Source organism: Pelophylax lessonae (genome assembly GCF_965119305.1).
Source record: "Pelophylax lessonae genome assembly, chromosome: 2".
NCBI lineage: Eukaryota > Metazoa > Chordata > Amphibia > Anura > Ranidae > Pelophylax > Pelophylax lessonae.
In genome coordinates this window covers 330,308,991-330,331,045 of record NC_138769.1, presented here as the reverse complement: position 1 = coordinate 330,331,045, position 22,055 = coordinate 330,308,991, and the positions used below count along the sequence as shown (strand labels likewise).

At 44.6% G+C, this 22,055-nt stretch overlaps 1 protein-coding gene across 2 annotated transcripts in view; it reads left to right on the top strand.

Moving 5' to 3' along the window:
• The window catches only part of LOC309546837 (uncharacterized protein), a 95,237-nt gene that overhangs the window by 21,079 nt on the left and 52,103 nt on the right, over positions 1–22,055 (top strand). For both annotated transcript variants that reach the window (XM_082246528.1, XM_082246527.1), the window contains exons 3-5: positions 3,992–4,152; positions 9,577–9,736; positions 21,854–22,024. In XM_082246528.1, the coding sequence (XP_082102654.1) occupies positions 3,992–4,152; positions 9,577–9,736; positions 21,854–22,024 (492 nt within the window). The remainder of the gene's footprint in view (positions 1–3,991; positions 4,153–9,576; positions 9,737–21,853; positions 22,025–22,055) is intronic.

Genomic DNA, 22,055 nt, shown 5'->3' with positions numbered 1-22,055 from the left:
TGTCACCTGTGACACTAATACAGTGATCACAAATAAGATCTGTACACTATAATAGTGACACTGTAATGAAAGGATCTTTATTAGGGGATATAGTGGGTACCCTAAATATAGTGGGTACCATAAACCTATGTGGGACTGCCGCTAACTACGACTAACTGTCTCTCAAACTAGCTGATGTCACAAGTGACACTGATACGGTGATCATAAAAAAAAAATCTGTATACTGTATATAGTGACACTGTGACAGGGAGTGAAAGGGGTAACTGGGGGGTGACAAATGTGCCTATGTGTACTGGTGTCAGTGTAGTGCTTGTGTACTCACTGTCTGATGCTATCTTCTCTCACGCTGGAACCGAAATGGCTCCAGGAGAGAAGATTGCATCACACAGGCACAGGACATTCTGCAATTGGTCAGAACTGATCACCAGGTCCAGGTCAAAAACCATTGGTTCTGAACCAAATAAGCACCTGCCGGGAACGGCAGGTGCGTGCTCCTCCCTAGTCCTGTGTGTGACTGGGTGACTGGTGGGTGATCGGCAACTGGTTAATTTTTCCACTGCTATACAGCTACATCTCATAAAATTTGAATATTATAAAAAAGTTAATTTATTTCAGTAATCAATTCAAAAAGAAAAACTCCTATATTTTATATAGATGCATTACACACGGTGTGCTATATTTCAAGCATTTCTTTTTTTTTTTTTTTATTATGGCTTACAGCTAGTGAAAACCCAAAATTCTGTATCTCAGAAAATGAGATTACATAAGACCATTAAAAAGGATTTTTAATATAGAAATGTTGGCTTACTGAAAAGTATGTACAGTGTAGTATGCACTTGGTCAGGGCTCCTTTTGCATCAATTACTGCATCGATGCAGGGTGGCATGGAGGTGATCAGCCCATGGCACTGCTGAGGTGTTATGGAAGCCCTGCTTTCTTTTGATAGCAGTCTGAAGTAGAGCAGAGAAACGATCTGAAAAGTTCTGTGTTAGAGCCACCGGGGAACCAATGCTGCATCCACCTAGGTAAGTATGATTCCCCCCCCCCCCCCCCTCCATAAAAAAAAAACATTCTTCTCTTTTAACATTACTTTAAATTTTGACTTTATTTTTGTTTTCTTTTTTTTTTTTTTTTTAATACAGAATTATTGGCTTACTGAAAAGTACAGTCAGGTCCATAAATATTGGGACATCAACACAATTCTAATCTTTTTGGCTCTATACACCACCACAATGGATTTGAAATGAAACAAACAATATGTGTTTTAAATGCAGACTTTCAGCTTTAATTTGAGGGTATTTACATCCAAATCAGGTGAACAGTGTAGGAATTACAACAGTTTGTATATGTGCCTTCCACTTTTTAAGGGACCAAAAGTAATGGGACAGATTAACAATCATAAATCAAACTTTCACTTTTTAACCACTTGCCGTCTGCTCACGTTGAGCCTACTGCGGCAAAGTGGTTCGTTATCGTCTGACGGCGTAGACCTACGTCGTCAAACACTCCCCTTTCTCTGCGGCGCGCGCGCGGCGCCAGAGGCTCGCTCCCGCTGTATTCAGTCACAGCGGGAGTCGGGCCAGGGGAGGAGCAGCGGCGATGTAAACACAAGCGGGCAGATCTCTGAAGTGACAGGCAGGGTCAGATTGCAGGGTTCAGCATAGTTGAACCCTCGATCTGTCCTTGTGTCACACAGTCACCCCCCCACACGTTAGTAAGCACCAGGCATACATTAACCCCTCCCTCTCCAATAAAATTAACCCCTTCCCTGCTAGTGTCATTTTTACAGTAACAGTGCATATATATAGCACTGATTACTGCAGTAATGTCACTGGTAACCCCAAAAGTGTCAAAAATGTCAGTCAAGTGTCCGATCTGTCCGCCGCAATGTCGCAGTCCCGCAAAAAAAATCGCAGATCGCCGCCATTACGCGTTAAAAAAAACACCAAAAATGACAGAAATCTTTCCCTTAGTTAGTAAACGCAATAACTTTTGCGCAAACCAATCAAAATACGCTTATTGTGATTTTTTTTACCAAACATAGGTAGCATAAAACAAATTGGCCAAAAATGTAAAAAAAATTTGATTTTTACATTTTTTGGGGGGGAATTTCATATAAAAAAATGTGAAAAATATTGTTATTTTTTCAAAATAAACGCTCTTTTTTTGTTTATAGCGCAAAAAGTAAAAATCGCACAGGTGATCAAATACCACCAAAAGAAAGCTCTGTTTGTGGGAAAAAAAGGAAAAATTTCGTTTGGGTACAGCGTCGCACGACCGCGCAATTGTCCGTTAAATTCGCACAGTGCCGAATCGCAAAAAGTGGCCCAGACGTAAGACAGCAAAATCCTCTAGTGGTAAAGTGGTTAATACTTGGTTGCAAATCCTTTGCAGTCAATTACAGCCTGAAGTCTGGAACGCATAGACATCACCAGACGCTGGGTTTCATCCCTGGTGATGCTCTGCCAGGCCTCTACTGCAACTGTCTTTAGTTCCTGCTTGTTCTTGGGGCATTTTCCAGATGTTTTATTTCAAATCCATTGTGGTGGTGTATAGAGCCAAAATGATTAGAATTGTGTCGATGTCCCAATATTTATGGACCTGACTGTATGTCCATGTACAGTACAGTAGGCCCTCAATACTTGGTCGGGGCTGCTTTTGCATGAATTACTGCATCAATGCGGCGGATCATGAAGGCGATCAGCCTGTGGCACTGCTGAAGTGTTATGGAGGCCCTCCCACATGGAAGAAAAATATATTTAAAATATATCTTAAAAAAACATTCTTAATTTATTTTTCCCAAAATATATTGGAAATATATTTGAAATGCTACAATTTTGGCCATATTCAATATATTTCTAAAAAAATTTCCCTAAATATATTGGAAATATATTTTTCTTCCATATGGGCTGGTTGCTTTGATAGCGGCCTTCAGCTCATCTGCATTGTTGGGTTTGGTGTGTATCATTTTTCTCTTGACAATACCCCACAGATTTTCTATGGGGTCTAGGTCAGGTAAGTTTGCTAGCCAATCAAGCACAGTGATACCATGATCAGTAAACCAGGTATTGGTAGTTTTGGCAGTGTGGGCAGGTGCCAAGTCCTGCTGGAAAATGAAATCAGCATTTCCATAAAACTGGTCAGCAGAGGGAAGCATAAAGTGCTCTAGAATTTCCTGGTGGAGGGCTGCACTGACTTTGGAACTAATAAAACACAGTGGACCAACACCAGCAGATGACATGGCTCCCTAAATCATCAATGACTGGAAACTTCACACTGGGTCTCATGCAACTTGGATTCTGTGCCTCTCCACTCTTCCTCCAGACTCTGAGATCTTGATTTCCAAATGAAATGCAAAGTTTTCCACGGTCCGTTTGTGTGCAAACTAAACCCTCTGTTTATAGCTTGAATTGTTAGACAGGGTCAATTTGTTTTGTTTTTTCTTTTTTTTTCAGGCTAGCTAGTAAGTGTTCTGGGAAATTTTTGCTTGTGACGTGCAGGGTACGTGTCAGCGCATCTATTGGCCATTGGAGGAAAAGCAGGCTGTGCTCCCTGCTCAGCCAGAAAATTGACCACACTGGGAAGGATGTGCCCTTATGCCTAGTATGGTCAGCTTAAAATAAGAAAGATGGGGGACTGGCAGGATCACCATGGATTTCACACAACGCAAGCAATACAAAGAGAACATGATACTTTTTTAACACACAGGAATATGAAGAGTTGGGGTAACTAACACTTTAAAATGATGCAATTACTGTGTTACTGTTTTTAGCAGCCAGTAAACCATTTTCTCTTGACTGGCCAATATACGTTTCTGCATAGTAGAGTGCTTTTACCTATTTAATAAAAGAATTGCCATGTGTGCCACAAACAAAACATTATAGCGATTAAACACACCAAACTGTAAGAATAGCTCATACTGTTCATAATAGTTATTGATAATGGTTTACATTCTAGTTATTGTTACTGATAAGGTTGTCTTGCATCTCAGATGGCAAGAGGAGGTGCACTGAAAAATGGTCCAGCTCCAGCCATCCCTCACTTGGGTGTGAAGCCCTATTCCTGGAACACGGAGTGCCTGAGAGGGGATGTCCAAGCCCCGGGCTGGGCTACTTCTTATCCACAGGCTTTGGGACTGGCTGCATCATTCAGGTATTTTTAATATATTGTGTGTGTGTGTGTATGTATATGTGTGTGTGTATGTATGTATGTATGTATATGTATGTGTGTATATATATATATATATATATATATATATGTATATACACAGCTGCAAGGAAAAGTATGTGAACCCTTTGGAATGAAGTGGATTGCTGCACAAATTGGTCATAAAATGTGATCAGATCATCATCTAAGTCACAACAATAGACAATCACAGCCTGCTTAAAGGAATAACACACAAAGAATGAAATGTTGCCATGTTTTTATTGAACACACCATGTAAACATTCACAGTGCAGGTGGAGAAAGTATGTGAACCCTTGGATTTAATAACTGGTTGAGCCTCCTTTGGCAGCAATAACTTCAACCAAACGTTTCCTGTAGTTGCAGATCAGACGTGCACAACGGTCAGGAGTAATTCTTGACCTGTTTCAGTTCAGCAATATTCCTGGGATGTTTGGTGTGAATGGCTTTCTTGAGGTCATGCCACAACATCTCAATCGGGTTGAGATCAGGACTCTGACTGGGCCACTTCAGAAGGCGTATTTTCTTCTGTTTAAGCCATTCTGTTGTTGATTTACTTCTATGCTTTGGGTCATTGTCCTGTTGCAACACCCATCTTCTGTTGAGCTACAGCTGGTAGACAGATGGCCTTAAGTTCTCCTGCAAAATGTCTTGATAAACTTGGGAATTCATTTTTCCTTCGATGATAGCAATCCGCCCAGGCCCTGATGCAGCAAGCAGCCACAAACCATGATGCCCCCACCACCATACTTCACAGTTGGGATGAGGTTTTGATGTTGGTGTGCTGTGCCTCTTTTTCGCCACACATAGTGTTGTGTGTTTCTTCCAAACAACTCCACTTTGGTTTCATCTGTCCACGGAATATTTTGCCAGTACTGCTGTGGAACATCCAGGTGCTCTTGTGCAAACTGTAAACGTGCAGCAATGTTTTGTTTGGACAGCAGTGGCTTCCTCTGTGGTACCCTCCCATGAAATCCATTCTTGTTTAGTGTTTTACGTATTGTAGATTCGCTAACAGGGATGTTAGCATTTGCCGGTGACATTTGTAAGTCTTTAGCTGACAATCTAGGATTCTTCTTCACCTCATTGAGCAGTCTGCACTGTGCTCATGCAGTCATCTTTACAGGACGGCCACTCCTAGGGAGAGTAGCAGCAGTGCTGAACTTTCTCCATTTATAGACAATTTGGCTTACCGTGGACTGATGAACAGCAAGGCTTTTGGAGATACTTTTATAACCCTTTCCAGCTTATGCAAGTCAACAATTCTTAATCGTAGGTCTTCTGAGAGCTCTTTTGTGCGAGGCATCATTCACATAAGGCAATGCTTCTTGTGAAAAGCAAACCCAGAACTGGTGTGTGTTTTTTATAGGGCAGGGCAGCTGTAACCAACACCTCCAATCTCATCTCATTGGACTCCAGTTGGCTGATATTACACCAATTAGCTCTTGGAGATGTCATTAGTCTAGGGGTTCACATACTTTTTCCACCTGCACTGTGAATGTTTACATGGTGTGTTCAATAAAAACATGGGAACATTTCATTCTTTGTGTGTTATTAGTTTAAGCAGACTGTGATTGTCAATTATGACCTAGATGATGATCAGATTTTATGACCAATTTGTGCAGAAATACATATCATTCCAAAAGGTTCACATACTTTTTCTTGCAGCTGTATGTGTATGTATATGTATGTGTGTAATATAATATTATATTATATTATATTATATTATATTATATTATATTATATTATATATGGACTATTTAGCTTTACAGCCAAATCTACTCTAAAGGTTTTGGTTAGGGTTTATATAAATAGCCTAAATAAAATTGCTGTAAACCTCAGACATGAAATCTGAACAAAGCACATATTTCCATAGTATTTACTTGCCTCTCTCCAAAGCACTAAGTGTAATTTCTCTCTGCTGTCTAGTTCCTCTATCAGCATGAATCCCTTGGAACAAGTTTTTTGACACCAAGTGGAAAATGGTGACAGGGGAGGGATCAATCTGTGATTGACAGTCTCAGCTCTGTTGCTGTGTGTTGTGTAAAGGGTCATGTGTGTACCTTCCCTCCAATCAGCTCTCAGAGTTCTTGTACAGTGTGTAATTGCAGCTCTCTGCCCCCTGCTTTGTGAATTTGTGAAAAATCTATTTCATCTGAGTTTTACACTGATGAACAGGACAGATATCTTCAAATAAACAAGTACAACTTATGTAGAACAATTTGTTTCTCTGCTGTGTATCACCTGAGGCCAGTCACTTTACTGGATATACATAAGGCAGAATTCCCAACTGTCCCTGATTTGGAACAAAGTCCCTCTGTCCCTCTTTCCTCCCCATTCGTCCCTCATTTTGGTCTGATCTATATAGTTGTATATAAAATGCACTTTTTATCTATCAAAAAGTTTTTTAACGTGCTAAACCTGCATCTGTGAATCCCAAAAGCCAATATAAAGGAATAGTAGTGGTAACAAAGCACTTGTGGGTTTAACTAATCTTTTTTTTTTTTGCACAATTCTCTTTTTAGGGGGTGTGGCAGGGGGTGTGTCCTATGCCTACATACTTTTGCTAATAGGTGTGCCTCATTCCCATTTCAAACAGTTGAGAGGTGTGGGTAATGGGTTTACAACCACTTTAAAGTAAACATGCCTGTACACTTAAAACTATTATTTATTTTTTGGTAATTAAACTTACAATTTTTTGTATTTCTTGGCAACTTTGTCTGCTCATGAGGTCCTGAAGAAGAAAAAGGTGCCTCTAAGGCTCCATGTACACGGAACGTTGTAAATGGCCGTTTAGGAGTAGTTGGGCGTTTTTTTCAGAAGCCCCTGAACCCATCTACATGTTATCTTATCTGTCCATGTACACAGGGTCGTTTACAGTCATTTGCAGGCAGTTGAGTTCAGGGATGTTTTTTGGAATGCAATTATTTGCGTTCGAACGTGTGTTTCCCGGTATTTCAAACGCAAATACGGGACCGAACGTGACCGAACGTGATGAAGTACGTTCAGCCACGTTATACGTTTTTTTTTTCTTCCATTCAAAATCAATGGTTCCCTATGGGAGCCTATTGATTTGAATGGAAGTCGCACCGCAAGTTGGATCAGGATGAACCAACTTGCGGTGCGACTTGCGCTGTGGGAATCTTGAGGGGGAACTCCACGCCAAAAATGGGGAAAAAAACTGCGTGGAGGTCCCCCCCAGGTTCCAAACCAGGCCCTTCGGGTCTGGTATGGAATTTGAGGGTAGCCCCACGCCGAAAAAACAGCGTGGGGTCCCCCCCCAAAATCCATACCAGACCCTTATCCGAGCATGCAGCCCGGTAGGGCAGGAAGGAGGAGGGGACCATACCAGGCCACATGCCCTCAACATGGGGGGGGTTGGTGCTTTGGGGCAGGGGGAGCTCTGCACCCCCACCCCAATGCACCTTGCCCCCATGTTGATGAGGACAAGGGCCTCATCCCCACAAACCTGGCCGGTGGTTGTGAGGGTCTGCGGGCAGGGGGCTTCTCGGTATCTGAAAGCCCCCTTTAACAAGGGTGGCCCCCCAGATCCTGGACCCCCTCCCTATGTGAATGGGTATGGGGTACACTGAACCCCTACTCATTCACCCCATAAAAGGCAGTGTATGTAAATAATGACAGGAGACGTTTTAGATAGTTTATTAAAAATCTTCATCCGGTCTTCTCCGCTCTGGTCTTCTCCCTCTCCGCTCTTCTGCTCTTTTGCTGTCCGCTCTTCTGCTGTCCGCTCTTCTGCTCTTTTGCCCTCTGCTCTTCTTCCTCATCCGGTCCTCCTCAGACCATGTCTCTGGCAATTATGCCGGTCTCCGGTCTCTGCAGCTTGTTATATAGCCATTGTGGGCATGGCCGCCAGGTGACGTCATCAGGAGACCCCGCCCCTCATGTCACAGACGTCATGCTCGGATAAGGGTCTGGTATGGATTTTGAGGGGGACCCCACGCCGGCGTGGGGCTACCCTCAAGTTCCATACCAGACCCGAAGGGCCTGGTTTGGAACCTGGGGGGAACCCCAGGCAGTTTTTTTTCCCATTTTTGGCGTGGAGTTCCCCCTCAAGATTCTCACAGCGCAAGTCGGATCATCCTGATCCGACTTGCGAGTGTGACTTCCATTCAAATCAATAGGCTCCCATAGGGAACCATTGATTTTGAATAGAGGCAGAAACGCTGCTAAAAGCAACGTGGCCAAATGTGCAATAACTCCAATGGAAAAAGCTACTGAAAGCACGTTTGACAGCTGCTTTTCCCAGCGTCGGAACTAGCTTTGCAGCGTTTTTTCTAACGTCCCGTGGACATGGAGCCTAGTTGCAGCATTTTACAGTTTATTCATATAAATCAAGGGGATTAAAAACGCTTACAAGAGTCATCATGGAAATCAGGCATATCAGTGTAATGATCCTCGTACAAACCGCGTGATCCTATGCCTCTGTGTAGGAAGAGAGCCGGCCAGCAGCTGTCATGATCCCAGGAGGACGCGGGGAAGCGATGATGGGGCCTGGCTTTCGGAACCACGCTTGAATGTACGCGGCCAGTAGTGACGTTGGACGGTGACAGTGCGCAGTAGGGCGTTTCAGAGCATGCACAGCTCCTTCTTCAGATGAGGATCATTACACTGTTATGCCTGATTTCCGTAATGAGCCTTGGAAGTGTTTTTAATTCCCATTTTTTTTATATGAATAAACTGTAAAATGCTGCACTTAGAGGGGCTTTTTTTTTCAGATTCTCTAGAGTTGCTTCTGCTCACGAAAGTGCTGCCCTAAGTGTCCTCTTCCAACTGCTGTCCAGGACCAGCTACTAACCCTTACAGAAGCGCCCTTATCCCTCCTTACTCTGCTCATGAGGTCCTGTATCTGCAGACCTGCTGTGGCCATTATAAGGGGTTCTCACTGTTCCTTTTGAACTTTTAATGATTGAAATTATGGAGAATGGCCCAGGAGGATTGGGATATAGAAGTCAAGAGATCACACAACTGCTGGATGATCTAAAACTGTAGCAAATAAATCTCACTATGAAGTGTCCTAGATGTGTAAGAAGCTATCTGCTTCACCTTTTAACCATGGACAGATGTTTAAAATGTACTCAATTAATTTCAGTGGATGGGACAATTGCACGTACAACCTACACTGCGATTTCAGGTATCAAGGTGAGCACAATTGGACTAGGTCATTCTGTAGGTCCCTCTATGTGCCTGGTATAGGGTGCGACAAACAAAGTGCGATGTGAAATACAACTGGAACTAGAAATGCTTGGTATGGATTTAGCACATTATTGATGCACAGAAGTTACAACTCTTCACACATTGCTCTTTCTTCACTACCTTGAACATTCAGCTATGCTTAGAGCAATTATCATCTTATCTGTTTTTTAATCTGCAGCCGAGACCTAATCGGGAGAGTAGCTAATGCTACCGCCACTGAAGTGAGAGCAAAACATAATTATTTTATGTCCATTGGCAACTATGATGACCACACTGGACTCAGCTGCTTCAGTCCTGTGATAAATATCATGCGGCATCCCCTTTGGGGAAGAAACCAAGTAAGTTAGTTACACCTTGTAGTATTTCTTTCTGCAGCATACACTGAACATTTTATTAGGTACACACCTATCTTGTGCCCATAAGGGTTGCACATGGTCAGTAACAATACTCATGGAGGGTATGGCTATTGAGAATGCTCAGCTGGTAGCCTGATGTATTGTAAGAATATATTCCTTACATTTCACCACCACCTCCATGTACTGGTAAAACAAAAGATGATGGGTCAATGCATTCTGCTTACTAGAAGTTCTGAAAGGAACATCTTCATGACTCATCATTAAGTAAGATTTTCAGACCAGGCAACATTTTACAAGCCTCCAGTCATCTGCTTGTGATCCTGAGACACCTTTTAGCTAAGTTTGGCATAGTTGTCTGATGTAGCATATAGTCTTGATATATTGTAAGTTCACCTTAAGTCCTGGATCCCAAGGCTATAAAAGGTGTCTATTTGAGTAGCAGTGGACACCTTAGGGATGTCAAACTGGCAGCACTCCAGCTGTTGAACTACAAGTCCCACAATGCCTCTGCCTTTGGGAGCTTGTAACTGTTCGCCTTGCAATGCCTCATGGGACTTGTAGTTCTGCAGAAGCTGGAGGACCACCAATTTGACTCCCATGCCTAATCAACTTGAACAAGTTTGGACATTATTTTCTGACTTCTCTCATTAACAAGGTGTTTTTGCTCACAGAAATGCTACTCAGGCCCTGTTCACACTGGTGCACTTTTGCCGCAGTAGAACACGCTTTTCCAGCACTATTAAAGCACATGAAAACCCATCCCCTTTAAATTCTATGTAATTGTTCAAGTCTCTGCTCCGTGAATGTCCTGCATTTGAAAAGTCCTGCATTCTGTATCTTTGGTGCAATTTTCAAAAGCACGCCAAACATGTGCCTTCCGTTATAAGTAAGGTTGAGCGGACACCTAGATGTCCGTGTTCGACGGGTTCGGCCGTGTCCCGGACTTTTACCCAACTTTTCCCGGACACCGAACCCCATTGAAGTCAATGGGGACCCGAACTTTAAGGCACTAAAATGGCTCTAAAACACCAAAGGAAAGGGCTAGAGTGCTGCAAATGGCAGCAAAACGTAATTAAGAGCATGTCAAGTGCTATGCAAACAAATGTGGATAGGGAAATAACTTAAAACAACAAAAAAAAACAGAAAAATAAAACCATGTTCTTCTTCATCTCTGAAGGACGAGGCCCATATGGAGTAGGAGGGAGGTTGAGGTGGTGGTGGATGTGGCGGTGACATAGGCATGCGCACAGGGTGTGCCGGGTGTGCCTGGGCACACCCTAATCACCTAGGGCACATAGCATTGCCAGTGAGGAGATGGGAAAGATCTCCCTCGGACCTGCTCTGCTCTATTTCTCTTTGCCTACAGGTACATGGCCCCGATACATTACTCTCCCTGCTGGCAAACACATGCATGTGTATTTCAACTTTGGGGTGCACACCTTAATGCAATAGGCTGCGCACACCTATGGGCGGTGTAGGTGGAAGCGGCGGTGGAGGAGGACCAGGGCCGGATTAAGAGCATCATGGGCTTGGTGCTGAGGATTTTGAAGGGCCTTAAGGGCCGTGCCTTGCCATGCACCCAGAGGAGGAAGGGTGCAGCCATGCATGCCTAATTCAACATGGGATGCTGTCTCTGAAGCCCATAAACACATCCATGTATCGGCAACTGTCCCTCCTTGTCCGGCCTTCGCGCTGTGTGGGGAGGTTCTGAGGGTGCTGCCTGGGGAAGCGAGCATAGAAGCCAGACTTCTGTGTTTACAAGTGACAGAAGAGCGGTAACAGTGAATATGGCCAACCCGGGGCCTATATAAAAAGGTAGGGGCCTGGAGCTGCAGCTCCAATAGCCCCTACGTTAATCTGGCCCTGAGGAGGAGGACGAGGTAGCCAACACTGCTTCTTTTCACAAATTTTAAATGAGGGTACACCCCAAAAGAGTGAGAGAGCAAAAATGGAACAATGGGTGGGTAAGGTCGGTATCCATTGCTATTCTGCACAAGGTACGGAAAAGTCCCGTGGGATCCATGCCTGGTTCATTTTAATGAACGTGAGCTTGTTCACATTGTCTCTGGACAGGCGGCTGCGCTTGTCTGTTATAACGCCCCCAGCCGTGCTAAATACCCATTCAGATAATACACTGGCTGCAGGGCACGCCAGAACCTCCAAGGCGTAAAGGGCAAGCTCAGGCCATGTGCCCAATTTGGAGACCCAGAAGTTGAAGGGGGCAGACCCCTCATTCACTACATGTAGGCGTGTGCACACATACTGCTCCACCATGTTGGTAAAATGCTGCCTCCTGCTGAGACGTTCCATCTGAGCTGCTGGTGCTGCTGTTTGTTGTGGCGTGCTGACAAAGCTTTTCCACATTTCGGCCATGCTAACCCTGCCTTCTGAGGTGCTGGCGGTGCCCTGGTTGCGTTGGCGACCTCCTCCTCCTCCTCCTCTGCCTTGTGCTTCCACTGCGGCCCCGCTGTCAGATGGGAATGCCAGCAGCATGGCGTCTACCTGCGTGCGCTTATACTCGCGCATCTTGCGATCGCGCTCCAGTGAGTGAATTAAGGACGGTACGTTGTCCTTGTAACGGGGATCCAGCAGCGTGGCCACCCAGTAATCAGCACAAGTTAGAATGTGGGCAACTCGGCGGTCGTTGTGGAGACACTGCAGCATGTAATCGCTCATGTGTGCCAGGCTGCCCAGAGGCAACGAAAGGCTGTCCTCTGTGGGAGGTGTATCGTCCGTGTCCTCTGTATCCCCCCAGCCACGCACCAGTGATGGCCATGAGCTGGCCTGGGTGCCACCCTGCTGTGAACATGGTTCCATCTCCTCCTCCAGCTCCTCCTCCTCCTCATCCTCCTCATCCTCCAGAACTGTGCCCCTGCTGGACAATTGTGTCCCTGGCGTTTGTGTGTGCAGGAACCCACCCTCGGAGCCCCTTGCGAATGACTGCCCTGAAAGCCTTGGAAATGTTACCTCTTCATCCTCCTCCTCCTCCTCATCCTGTGCCACATCCTCTTCCATCATCGCCCGAATTGTTTTTTCAAGGAGGCATAGAAGTGGGATAGTTAAGCTGAGAACGGCGTCATTGCCACTGGCCATGTTGGTGGAGTACTCAAAACAGCGCAACAAGGCACACAGGTCTCGCATGGAGGCCCAGTTATTGGTGGTGAAGTGGTGCTGTTCCGCAGAGCGACTCACGCGTGCGTGCTGCAGCTGAAACTCCACTATGGCCTGCTGCTGCTCGCACAGTCTTTCCAGCATGTGCAAGGTGGAGTTCCACCTTGTGGGCACGTAACATATGAGGCGGTGAGCGGGAAGGCCGAAGTTACGCTGCAGCGCTGCCAGGCGAGCAGCAGCAGGGTGAGAACGCCGAAAGTGCGCACAAACGGCCCGCACTTTCTGCAGCAGCTCTGACATATCGGGGTAGTTTTTAAGGAACCTCTGCACCACCAAATTCAGCACATGCGCCAGGCAAGGGATGTGCGTCAAACCGGCTAGGCCCAGAGCTGCTATGAGATTTCGCCCGTTATCGCACACCCACCAGGCCGGGCTTGAGGCTCGCTGGCAGCAACCACTCATTTGTCTGCTGTTCCATGCTCCTCCACAACTCCTGCGCGGTGTGTGGTTTGTCCCCCAAACAGGCAAGTTGTAAAACTGCCTGCTGTCGTTTACCCCTGGCCGTGCTGAAGTTGGTGGTGAAGGTGTTACGCTGTCCGGATGAGGAGGCGGTAGAGGATGAGGAAGCGGAGTAGGAGGAGTTAGGAACAGGAGGCAAACTGAAGCGCCCTGCAATCCTTGGTGGTGGAAGGACATGCGCCAAATTGCTATCCGCCTCAGGCCCATCCGCCACTGCATATACCCAGTGTGCCGTTAGGGAGATATAACGCCCCTGACCGTGCTTACTGGTCCACGTATCGGTAGTTAGGTGGACCTTGGCACAGATGGCGTTGCGCAGTGCACACCTGATTTTTTCCCCCACTTGGTTGTGCAGGGAAGGGATGGCTTGCCTGGAAAAGTAGTGGCGGCTGGGCACGACGTACTGTGGGACAGCCACCGACATAAGGTTTTTAAAACTGTGCGTCTCCACCAGACGGAATGACAGCATTTCAAAGGCCAATAATTTTGAAATGCTGGCATTCAGGGCCAGGGATCGCGGGTGGGTAGGGGGGTACTTCCTCTTCCTCTCAAGTGTTTGGGAGATGGAAAGCTGAACGCTTCCACGGGACATTGTGGAGATGGTTGTTGGTGACCCAGGTGGTGGTGTTGCTGACAGATCGTCTGTTTGCGGGGTGGCAGGTGCCGGTATCACTACAGATGTGGCTGGAGCGGCCGAGACTGCAGCAGAAGAGGAAGCAGGATGAGCCAGAGACGTTTCTTGGTTTTGAAGGTGTGTACTCCACTGCAGCTCGTGCTTTGCACTTAGATGCCTGATCATGCAGGTTGTGCTCAGGTTGAGAAGGTTTATGCCTCGCTTCAAGCTCTGATTGCACAGGGTGCAAACCACTCGTGTCCTGTCATCAGCACATTTTCTAAAGAACTTCCACGCTAGAGAACTCCTTTGAGCTGACTTTGGTGCGCTCGTTCCCTTGCTGCGTTGGGCAGTAGCGGGCGTAGTGTCTAGGGCACGGCCGCTCCGCTTCTGCACCCTGCTCCCTCTTCTGCTGTGCTGGTGGCTCTGTGCGACCACCGCCTCTTCCTCCAAACTACTCAGGTCACCTGCATGACGTTCATTCCATGTGGGGTCGAGGACCTCATCGTCCTCCACATCATCTTCCACCCAGTCTTCACCCCTGCCCTCCTTGTCGGTCTCCACAATGCTGAACGCCGCAGCAGTTGGCACCTGCGTTTCGTCATCATCGGAGACGTGCTGCGATGATCCTTGCATGTACTCATCTTGAGAAATAAGTGGTTGGGCATCGCTGCACTCAATCTCTTCCACTTCTGGGGCAGGGCTAGGTGGATGGCCCTGGGAAACCCTGCTGACAGAGTCATCAAAAAGAAGAAGAGACTGCTGTATGGCTTGGGGCTCAGACTGCTTGCCTGATTTGCAAGGGGGTGAGGTGAAAGACGGTTGGACATCGGCTGCAGGTGCCAACTGTGACCTTTCTGCAGTAGACTGGGTGGGAGACAATGTGAAGGAACTGGAGGCACTGTCAGCAGCAAACCAATCTACTATCGCCTCCACTTGTTCTGGCCTCATCACTTCTAGGGGCGTATGATGCCCTACCAAATACTGATGCAGGTTCTGTCGCCTACTCACACTTGAGGAAGGTGTTTCACTTGTGCGTGTAGCTGGCACAGATCGACCACGTCCTCTCCTTGCAACAGGAGCTCTACCAGCAGCACCACGACCCAGGCCACGGCCCTTAATTGACGGTCTCCTCATATTTCTGTAATTTAAGATCTTGCCCTAGAAAGGTTTTTATTGAATAGCGGAATAGGAAATATGATCCAAAAAAGTGTATGTATCTCGCACGTACAAAACCACACTAGGCCCCAATTACTATTGTTTCTACCCCTAAAAGGATGGATGAGGAGTAGGAGGAGTATGGAACAGACAGCACCCTCAAATCTTCAGAAGTATGAGATGAACCTCAAAAACTTGGAAAGGTGGATCTCACACGTACCGACACAGACTATCCCGCAATTCAATTGATCCTCAAAGGTTTTTATTGAATAGCGGAATAGGAAATATGATCAAAAAAAGTGTATGTATCTCGCACGTACACCACCACACTAGGCCCCAATTACTATTGTTTGTACCCCTAAAAGGATGGTTGAGCAGTAGGAGGAGGAGTATGGAACAGGCAGCACCCTCAAATCTTCAGAAGTATGAGATGAACCCCAAAAACTTGGAAAGGTGGATCTCACACGTACCGACACAGACTATCACGCAATTTAATTGATCCCCAAAGGTTTTAATTGAATAGCGGAATAGAAAATATGATCAAAAAGAAAGTGTATGTATCTCACACGTACACCACCACACTAGGCCCCAATTACTATTGTTTGTACCCCTAAAAGGATGGTTGAGCAGTAGGAGGAGGAGTATGGAACAGGCAGCACCCTCAAATCTTCAGAAGTATGAGATGAACCCCAAAAACTTGGAAAGGTGGATCTCACACGTACCGACACAGACTATCACGCAATTTAATTGATCCCCAAAGGTTTTAATTGAATAGCGGAATAGAAAATATGATCAAAAAGAAAGTGTATGTATCTCACACGTACACCACCACACTAGGCCCCAATTACTATTGTTTGTACCCCTAAAAGGATGGTTGAGCAGTAGGAGGAGGAGTATGGAACAGGCAGCACCCTCAAATCTTCAGAAGTATGAGATGAACCCCAAAAACTTGGAAAGGTGGATCTCACACGTACTGACACAGACTATCACGCAATTTAATTGATCCCCAAAGGTTTTAATTGAATAGCGGAATAGAAAATATGATCAAAAAGAAAGTGTATGTATCTCACACGTACACCACCACACTAGGCCCCAATTACTATTGTTTGTACCCCTAAAAGGATGGTTGAGGAGTAGGAGGAGGAGTATGGAACAGGCAGCACCCTCAAATCTTCAGAAGTATGAGATGAACCCCAAAAACTTGGAAAGGTGGATCTCACACGTACCGACACAGACTATCACGCAATTTAATTGATCCCCAAAGGTTTTAATTGAATAGCGGAATAGAAAATATGATCAAAAAGAAAGTGTATGTATCTCACACGTACACCACCACACTAGGCCCCAATTACTATTGTTTGTACCCCTAAAAGGATGGTTGAGCAGTAGGAGGAGGAGTATGGAACAGGCAGCACCCTCAAATCTTCAGAAGTATGAGATGAACCCCAAAAACTTGGAAAGGTGGATCTCACACGTACCGACACAGACTATCACGCAATTTAATTGATCCCCAAAGGTTTTAATTGAATAGCGGAATAGAAAATATGATCAAAAAGAAAGTGTATGTATCTCACACGTACACTACGCCCCAATTACTATTGTTTGTACCCCTAAAAGGATGGTTGAGCAGTAGGAGGAGGAGTATGGAACAGGCAGCACCCTCAAATCTTCAGAAGTATGAGATGAACCCCAAAAACTTTGAAAGGTGGATCTCACACGTACTGACACAGACTATCACGCAATTTAATTGATCCCCAAAGGTTTTAATTGAATAGCGGAATAGAAAATATGATCAAAAAGAAAGTGTATGTATCTCACACGTACACCACCACACTAGGCCCCAATTACTATTGTTTGTACCCCTAAAAGGATGGTTGAGGAGTAGGAGGAGGAGTATGGAACAGGCAGCACCCTCAAATCTTCAGAAGTATGAGATGAACCCCAAAAACTTGGAAAGGTGGATCTCACACGTACCGACACAGACTATCACGCAATTTAATTGATCCCCAAAGGTTTTAATTGAATAGCGGAATAGAAAATATGATCAAAAAGAAAGTGTATGTATCTCACACGTACACCACCACACTAGGCCCCAATTACTATTGTTTGTACCTCTAAAAGGATGGTTGAGCAGTAGGAGGAGGAGTATGGAACAGGCAGCACCCTCAAATCTTCAGAAGTATGAGATGAACCCCAAAAACTTGGAAAGGTGGATCTCACACGTACCGACACAGACTATCACGCAATTTAATTGATCCCCAAAGGTTTTAATTGAATAGCGGAATAGAAAATATGATCAAAAAGAAAGTGTATGTATCTCACACGTACACCACCACACTAGGCCCCAATTACTATTGTTTGTACCCCTAAAAGGATGGTTGAGGAGTAGGAGGAGGAGTATGGAACAGGCAGCACCCTCAAATCTTCAGAAGTATGAGATGAACCCCAAAAACTTGGAAAGGTGGATCTCACACGTACCGACACAGACTATCACGCAATTTAATTGATCCCCAAAGGTTTTAATTGAATAGCGGAATAGAAAATATGATCAAAAAGAAAGTGTATGTATCTCACACGTACACCACCACACTAGGCCCCAATTACTATTGTTTGTACCCCTAAAAGGATGGTTGAGGAGTAGGAGGAGTATGGAACAGGCAGCACCCTCAAATCTTCAGAAGTATGAGATGAACCCCAAAAACTTGGAAAGGTGGATCTCACACGTACCGACACAGACTATCACGCAATTTAATTGATCCCCAAAGGTTTTAATTGAATAGCGGAATAGAAAATATGATCAAAAAGAAAGTGTATGTATCTCACACGTACACCACCACACTAGGCCCCAATTACTATTGTTTGTACCCCTAAAAGGATGGTTGAGCAGTAGGAGGAGGAGTATGGAACAGGCAGCACCCTCAAATCTTCAGAAGTATGAGATGAACCCCAAAAACTTGGAAAGGTGGATCTCACACGTACCGACACAGACTATCATGCAATTTAATTGATCCCCAAAGGTTTTAATTGAAAGGCGGAATAGAAAATATGATCAAAAAGAAAGTGTATGTATCTCACACGTACACCACCACACTACGCCCCAATTACTATTGTTTGTACCCCTAAAAGGATGGTTGAGCAGTAGGAGGAGGAGTATGGAACAGGCAGCACCCTCAAATCTTCAGAAGTATGAGATGAACCCCAAAAACTTGGAAAGGTGGATCTCACACGTACCGACACAGACTATCACGCAATTTAATTGATCCCCAAAGGATTTAATTGAATAGCGGAATAGAAAATATGATCAAAAAGAAAGTGTATGTATCTCACACGTACACCACCACACTAGGCCCCAATTACTATTGTTTGTACCCCTAAAAGGATGGTTGAGGAGTAGGAGGAGGAGTATGGAACAGGCAGCACCCTCAAATCTTCAGAAGTATGAGATGAACCCCAAAAACTTGGAAAGGTGGATCTCACACGTACCGACACAGACTATCACGCAATTTAATTGATCCCCAAAGGTTTTAATTGAATAGCGGAATAGAAAATATGATCAAAAAGAAAGTGTATGTATCTCACACGTACACCACCACACTAGGCCCCAATTACTATTGTTTGTACCCCTAAAAGGATGGTTGAGCAGTAGGAGGAGGAGTATGGAACAGGCAGCACCCTCAAATCTTCAGAAGTATGAGATTGTGTTCACTGTACCCCACAAAGGATTTTGTTCACTGCACCCCAAAAAGATTGTGTTCACTGTACCCCCCAAAGATTGTGTTCACTGCACCCCCCAAAGATTGTGTTCACTGCACCCCACAAAGATTCTGTTCACTGTACCCCACAAAGATTGAGTTCACTGCACCCCACAAAGGATTTTGTTCACTGCACCCAAAAAGATTGTGTTCACTGCACCCCAAAAAGGATGTTGTTCACTGCACCCCAAAAAGGATTTTGTTCACTGCACCCCAAAAAGATTGTGTTCACTGCACCCCACAAAGATTGTGTTCACTGCACCCCACAAAGGATTTTGTTCACTGCACCCCAAAAAGATTGTGTTCACTGCACCCCAAAAAGGATTTTGTTCACTGCACCCCAAAAAGATTGTGTTCACTGCACCCCAAAAAGGATTTTGTTCACTGCACCCCAAAAAGATTTTGTTCACTGCACCCCAAAAAGGACGTTGTTCACTGCACCCCAAAAAGATTGTGTTCACTGCAGCCCAAAAAGATTGTGTTCACTGCAGCTCACACACAGAAAAATGGATGTGGATCACTGACACCTGCCTATCTCCTATCCCACACCACACAGCAATATCGATTGTAGTTTGTAGAACACAGTTTCCCTAAAATTCAGCAGCAGCAGCCTCTCCCTAACAGGATTGAGAAGAGATCGTAGATCAGGATTGAGTGCAGAGTCACCCCACCCCCCACACAGCAATATCGATTGTACTTTGTAGAAGACACTGACCCTATAATTCAGCAGACTCTATCCCTAAAATGCCTACAACTCGCCCTGCCTAAACACTCCGACCTGTCCCTCAATTCTATCCGGACACAAATGTTTTTTTCCTGCCTGTCTTTCCCTAATCAGCAGCCAGCACGTTGATGTGTGCTCTGTCCCTGATCTAAGCAGCAGAATGAAGACGCTGCGGCTGCCTGGAACTTATAAAGACTTGGTCACATGCTTCAGACGGCCAATCACAGCTACTGAGACATTTGCAGGCATGGCTGGGATGGCTTAAGGCACACCAGTTAAACGATTGTTGATTGGCTGTTGAAAGCCCGCCATGAAAAGAGCGCCAAAGCATGCAAAACCCGGAAATAAAACGACCGAACACAGATTTTTACCCGAACATACAGTAAAGTGTCCGTGTCCGTGTTCGGGTACAAAAAATCCAATTATTCGGTACGAACACGAATAATACAGTCCGTGTTCGCTCAACACTAGTTATAAGTCAAAGGGAATGCATCAAAACGCATCTACATTTTTGGTGCATTTTTTTGAGTCACCTGTCCATGTTTGCACAGGTGCATGCTGGGAGTCAGGAAATCAGAAAGTGCAAAAAAAAAAAATGAATTAAAAGTGCGATATGCATTTTTAAAAGATGCTTACTGCATTTTTAAGTGCACCAGTGTGTACAGAACTTTACTGAATGTGTTTTTTTTTTTCTCACCATCTACTACTAACCTTTTAGGGCTCTTTTACACTGGTGCGTGTAAAAATGTGAGATGCATTATTCAAAAATGCATATCACATTTTTGATGTGCTTTCTGGTGTCCTGACTCTTGGCATGCACCTGTGAATCATGGACATGGGACTCAAAATATGCAGATGCAGTACATTTATTTTTGGTGCACTTTAGATGCGTTCCTATTGATGAACAATGGAAGGTGTGTTTGATGCACTCCCATTGACTGCCTGACTGACTTACAATGGAAGGTTAAAAATTACAAATTGTACGCAGAATTGCTGCGATACTACACCTCAAGGACTATAGGAGACAGACCATTGTAGTATTGAATATAAAAAGAAATAATTTTATTATATAAAAATAAAACTGTATAAAAAAACACAAGTGTACAATCATGAACATCCCACATTGGGCAGTATCTAAATCCAACAACTGGTACCCATTAGATATCATATATAGAGAAGGACTTGACCAAATTTAGTCCGAAACATGTTAGATGTATAGATATTCATATCCAATAGCCTGCCTATACTACTTATCAGGAGGCAGTATTATTGGGAAATCGCTATATACGATATCTAATGGGTACCATTTGTTGGTTTTAGATATTGCCCAATGTGGGATGTTCATAATTGTACACTTGTATTTTTTATATAATTTTATGTTTTATATAATAAAATTATTTCTTTTTATATTCAATACTACAATGGTCTGTCTCCTATAGTCCTTGAGGGGTAGTAGCGCAGCAATTCTGCGTACAATTTGTAATTTTTACTGAATTGGACAGAACAGACCTTGGTTTTTTCAAAATTCTAATCCCATACACGCTATAGTACCTCATCTCAACAAATAGCTTCTACAAGGGAAGGTGCGCTTTTGAAAAACAGCACAAAAGATGCAACATGAAGCACTTTTCAAAACGTACGCATATGTAGCTCAGTGATGTAAACAGTTACATGGGATTTAAAGGGGAATACATTTCATGCACTTTTGTCGTGCTGGAAAAGTGTTTTTAGCGCGAAAAAAAATCGCAACAGTGTGAAAGAGGTCTTGGAGAATTCAGGGCATCACAGAAGATTAACAGTTTCTAGAGTGCTGTAACTACCAAAAAGAAAATACATGGTACTTCCAGGTATGGAAAAATTACGAACTCCCATGTGACAGCTCTTCTAGTTGGTGATTTGCCCACCCCTGCCACATGGCTGTGGGAAGACAGTCCTCCGCTCTGTGTAAATGCCAACTTTTTTTGTTTGTCGATTGAACAGAGTGTGGAAGGGGAATGAAGGAATGGTGTGTATGTGCATCTGAAGGGGGGGGGGGGGGGGTTATTAAAGTGAATCTGTTGCTTTGCCCTGCATGTACAAAATTCAGGTTTATGTAAAATCTGAAGTCCAGACAAGCTGCTCAATACACACAGATCAACTACATACAGTGAATTTAATTTAAAATATTCAACTTCTACTCTTCACTTTGACGAGATGATCATTTTTGTGCTGTTCATCTCTAGGAAACCTATGGAGAAGATCCCTATCTTAGTGGAGTCCTAGGTGGTGCTTTTGTAAAAGGACTGCAAGGAGACCATCCTCGTTATGTAAAAGCGAATGCAGGCTGCAAGCACTTTGATGTACATGGGGGTCCTGAGAATGTACCAGTTTCAAGATTCAGTTTTGATGCCAAGGTATAGTAATGGGTATACGGCACAAAGGTGC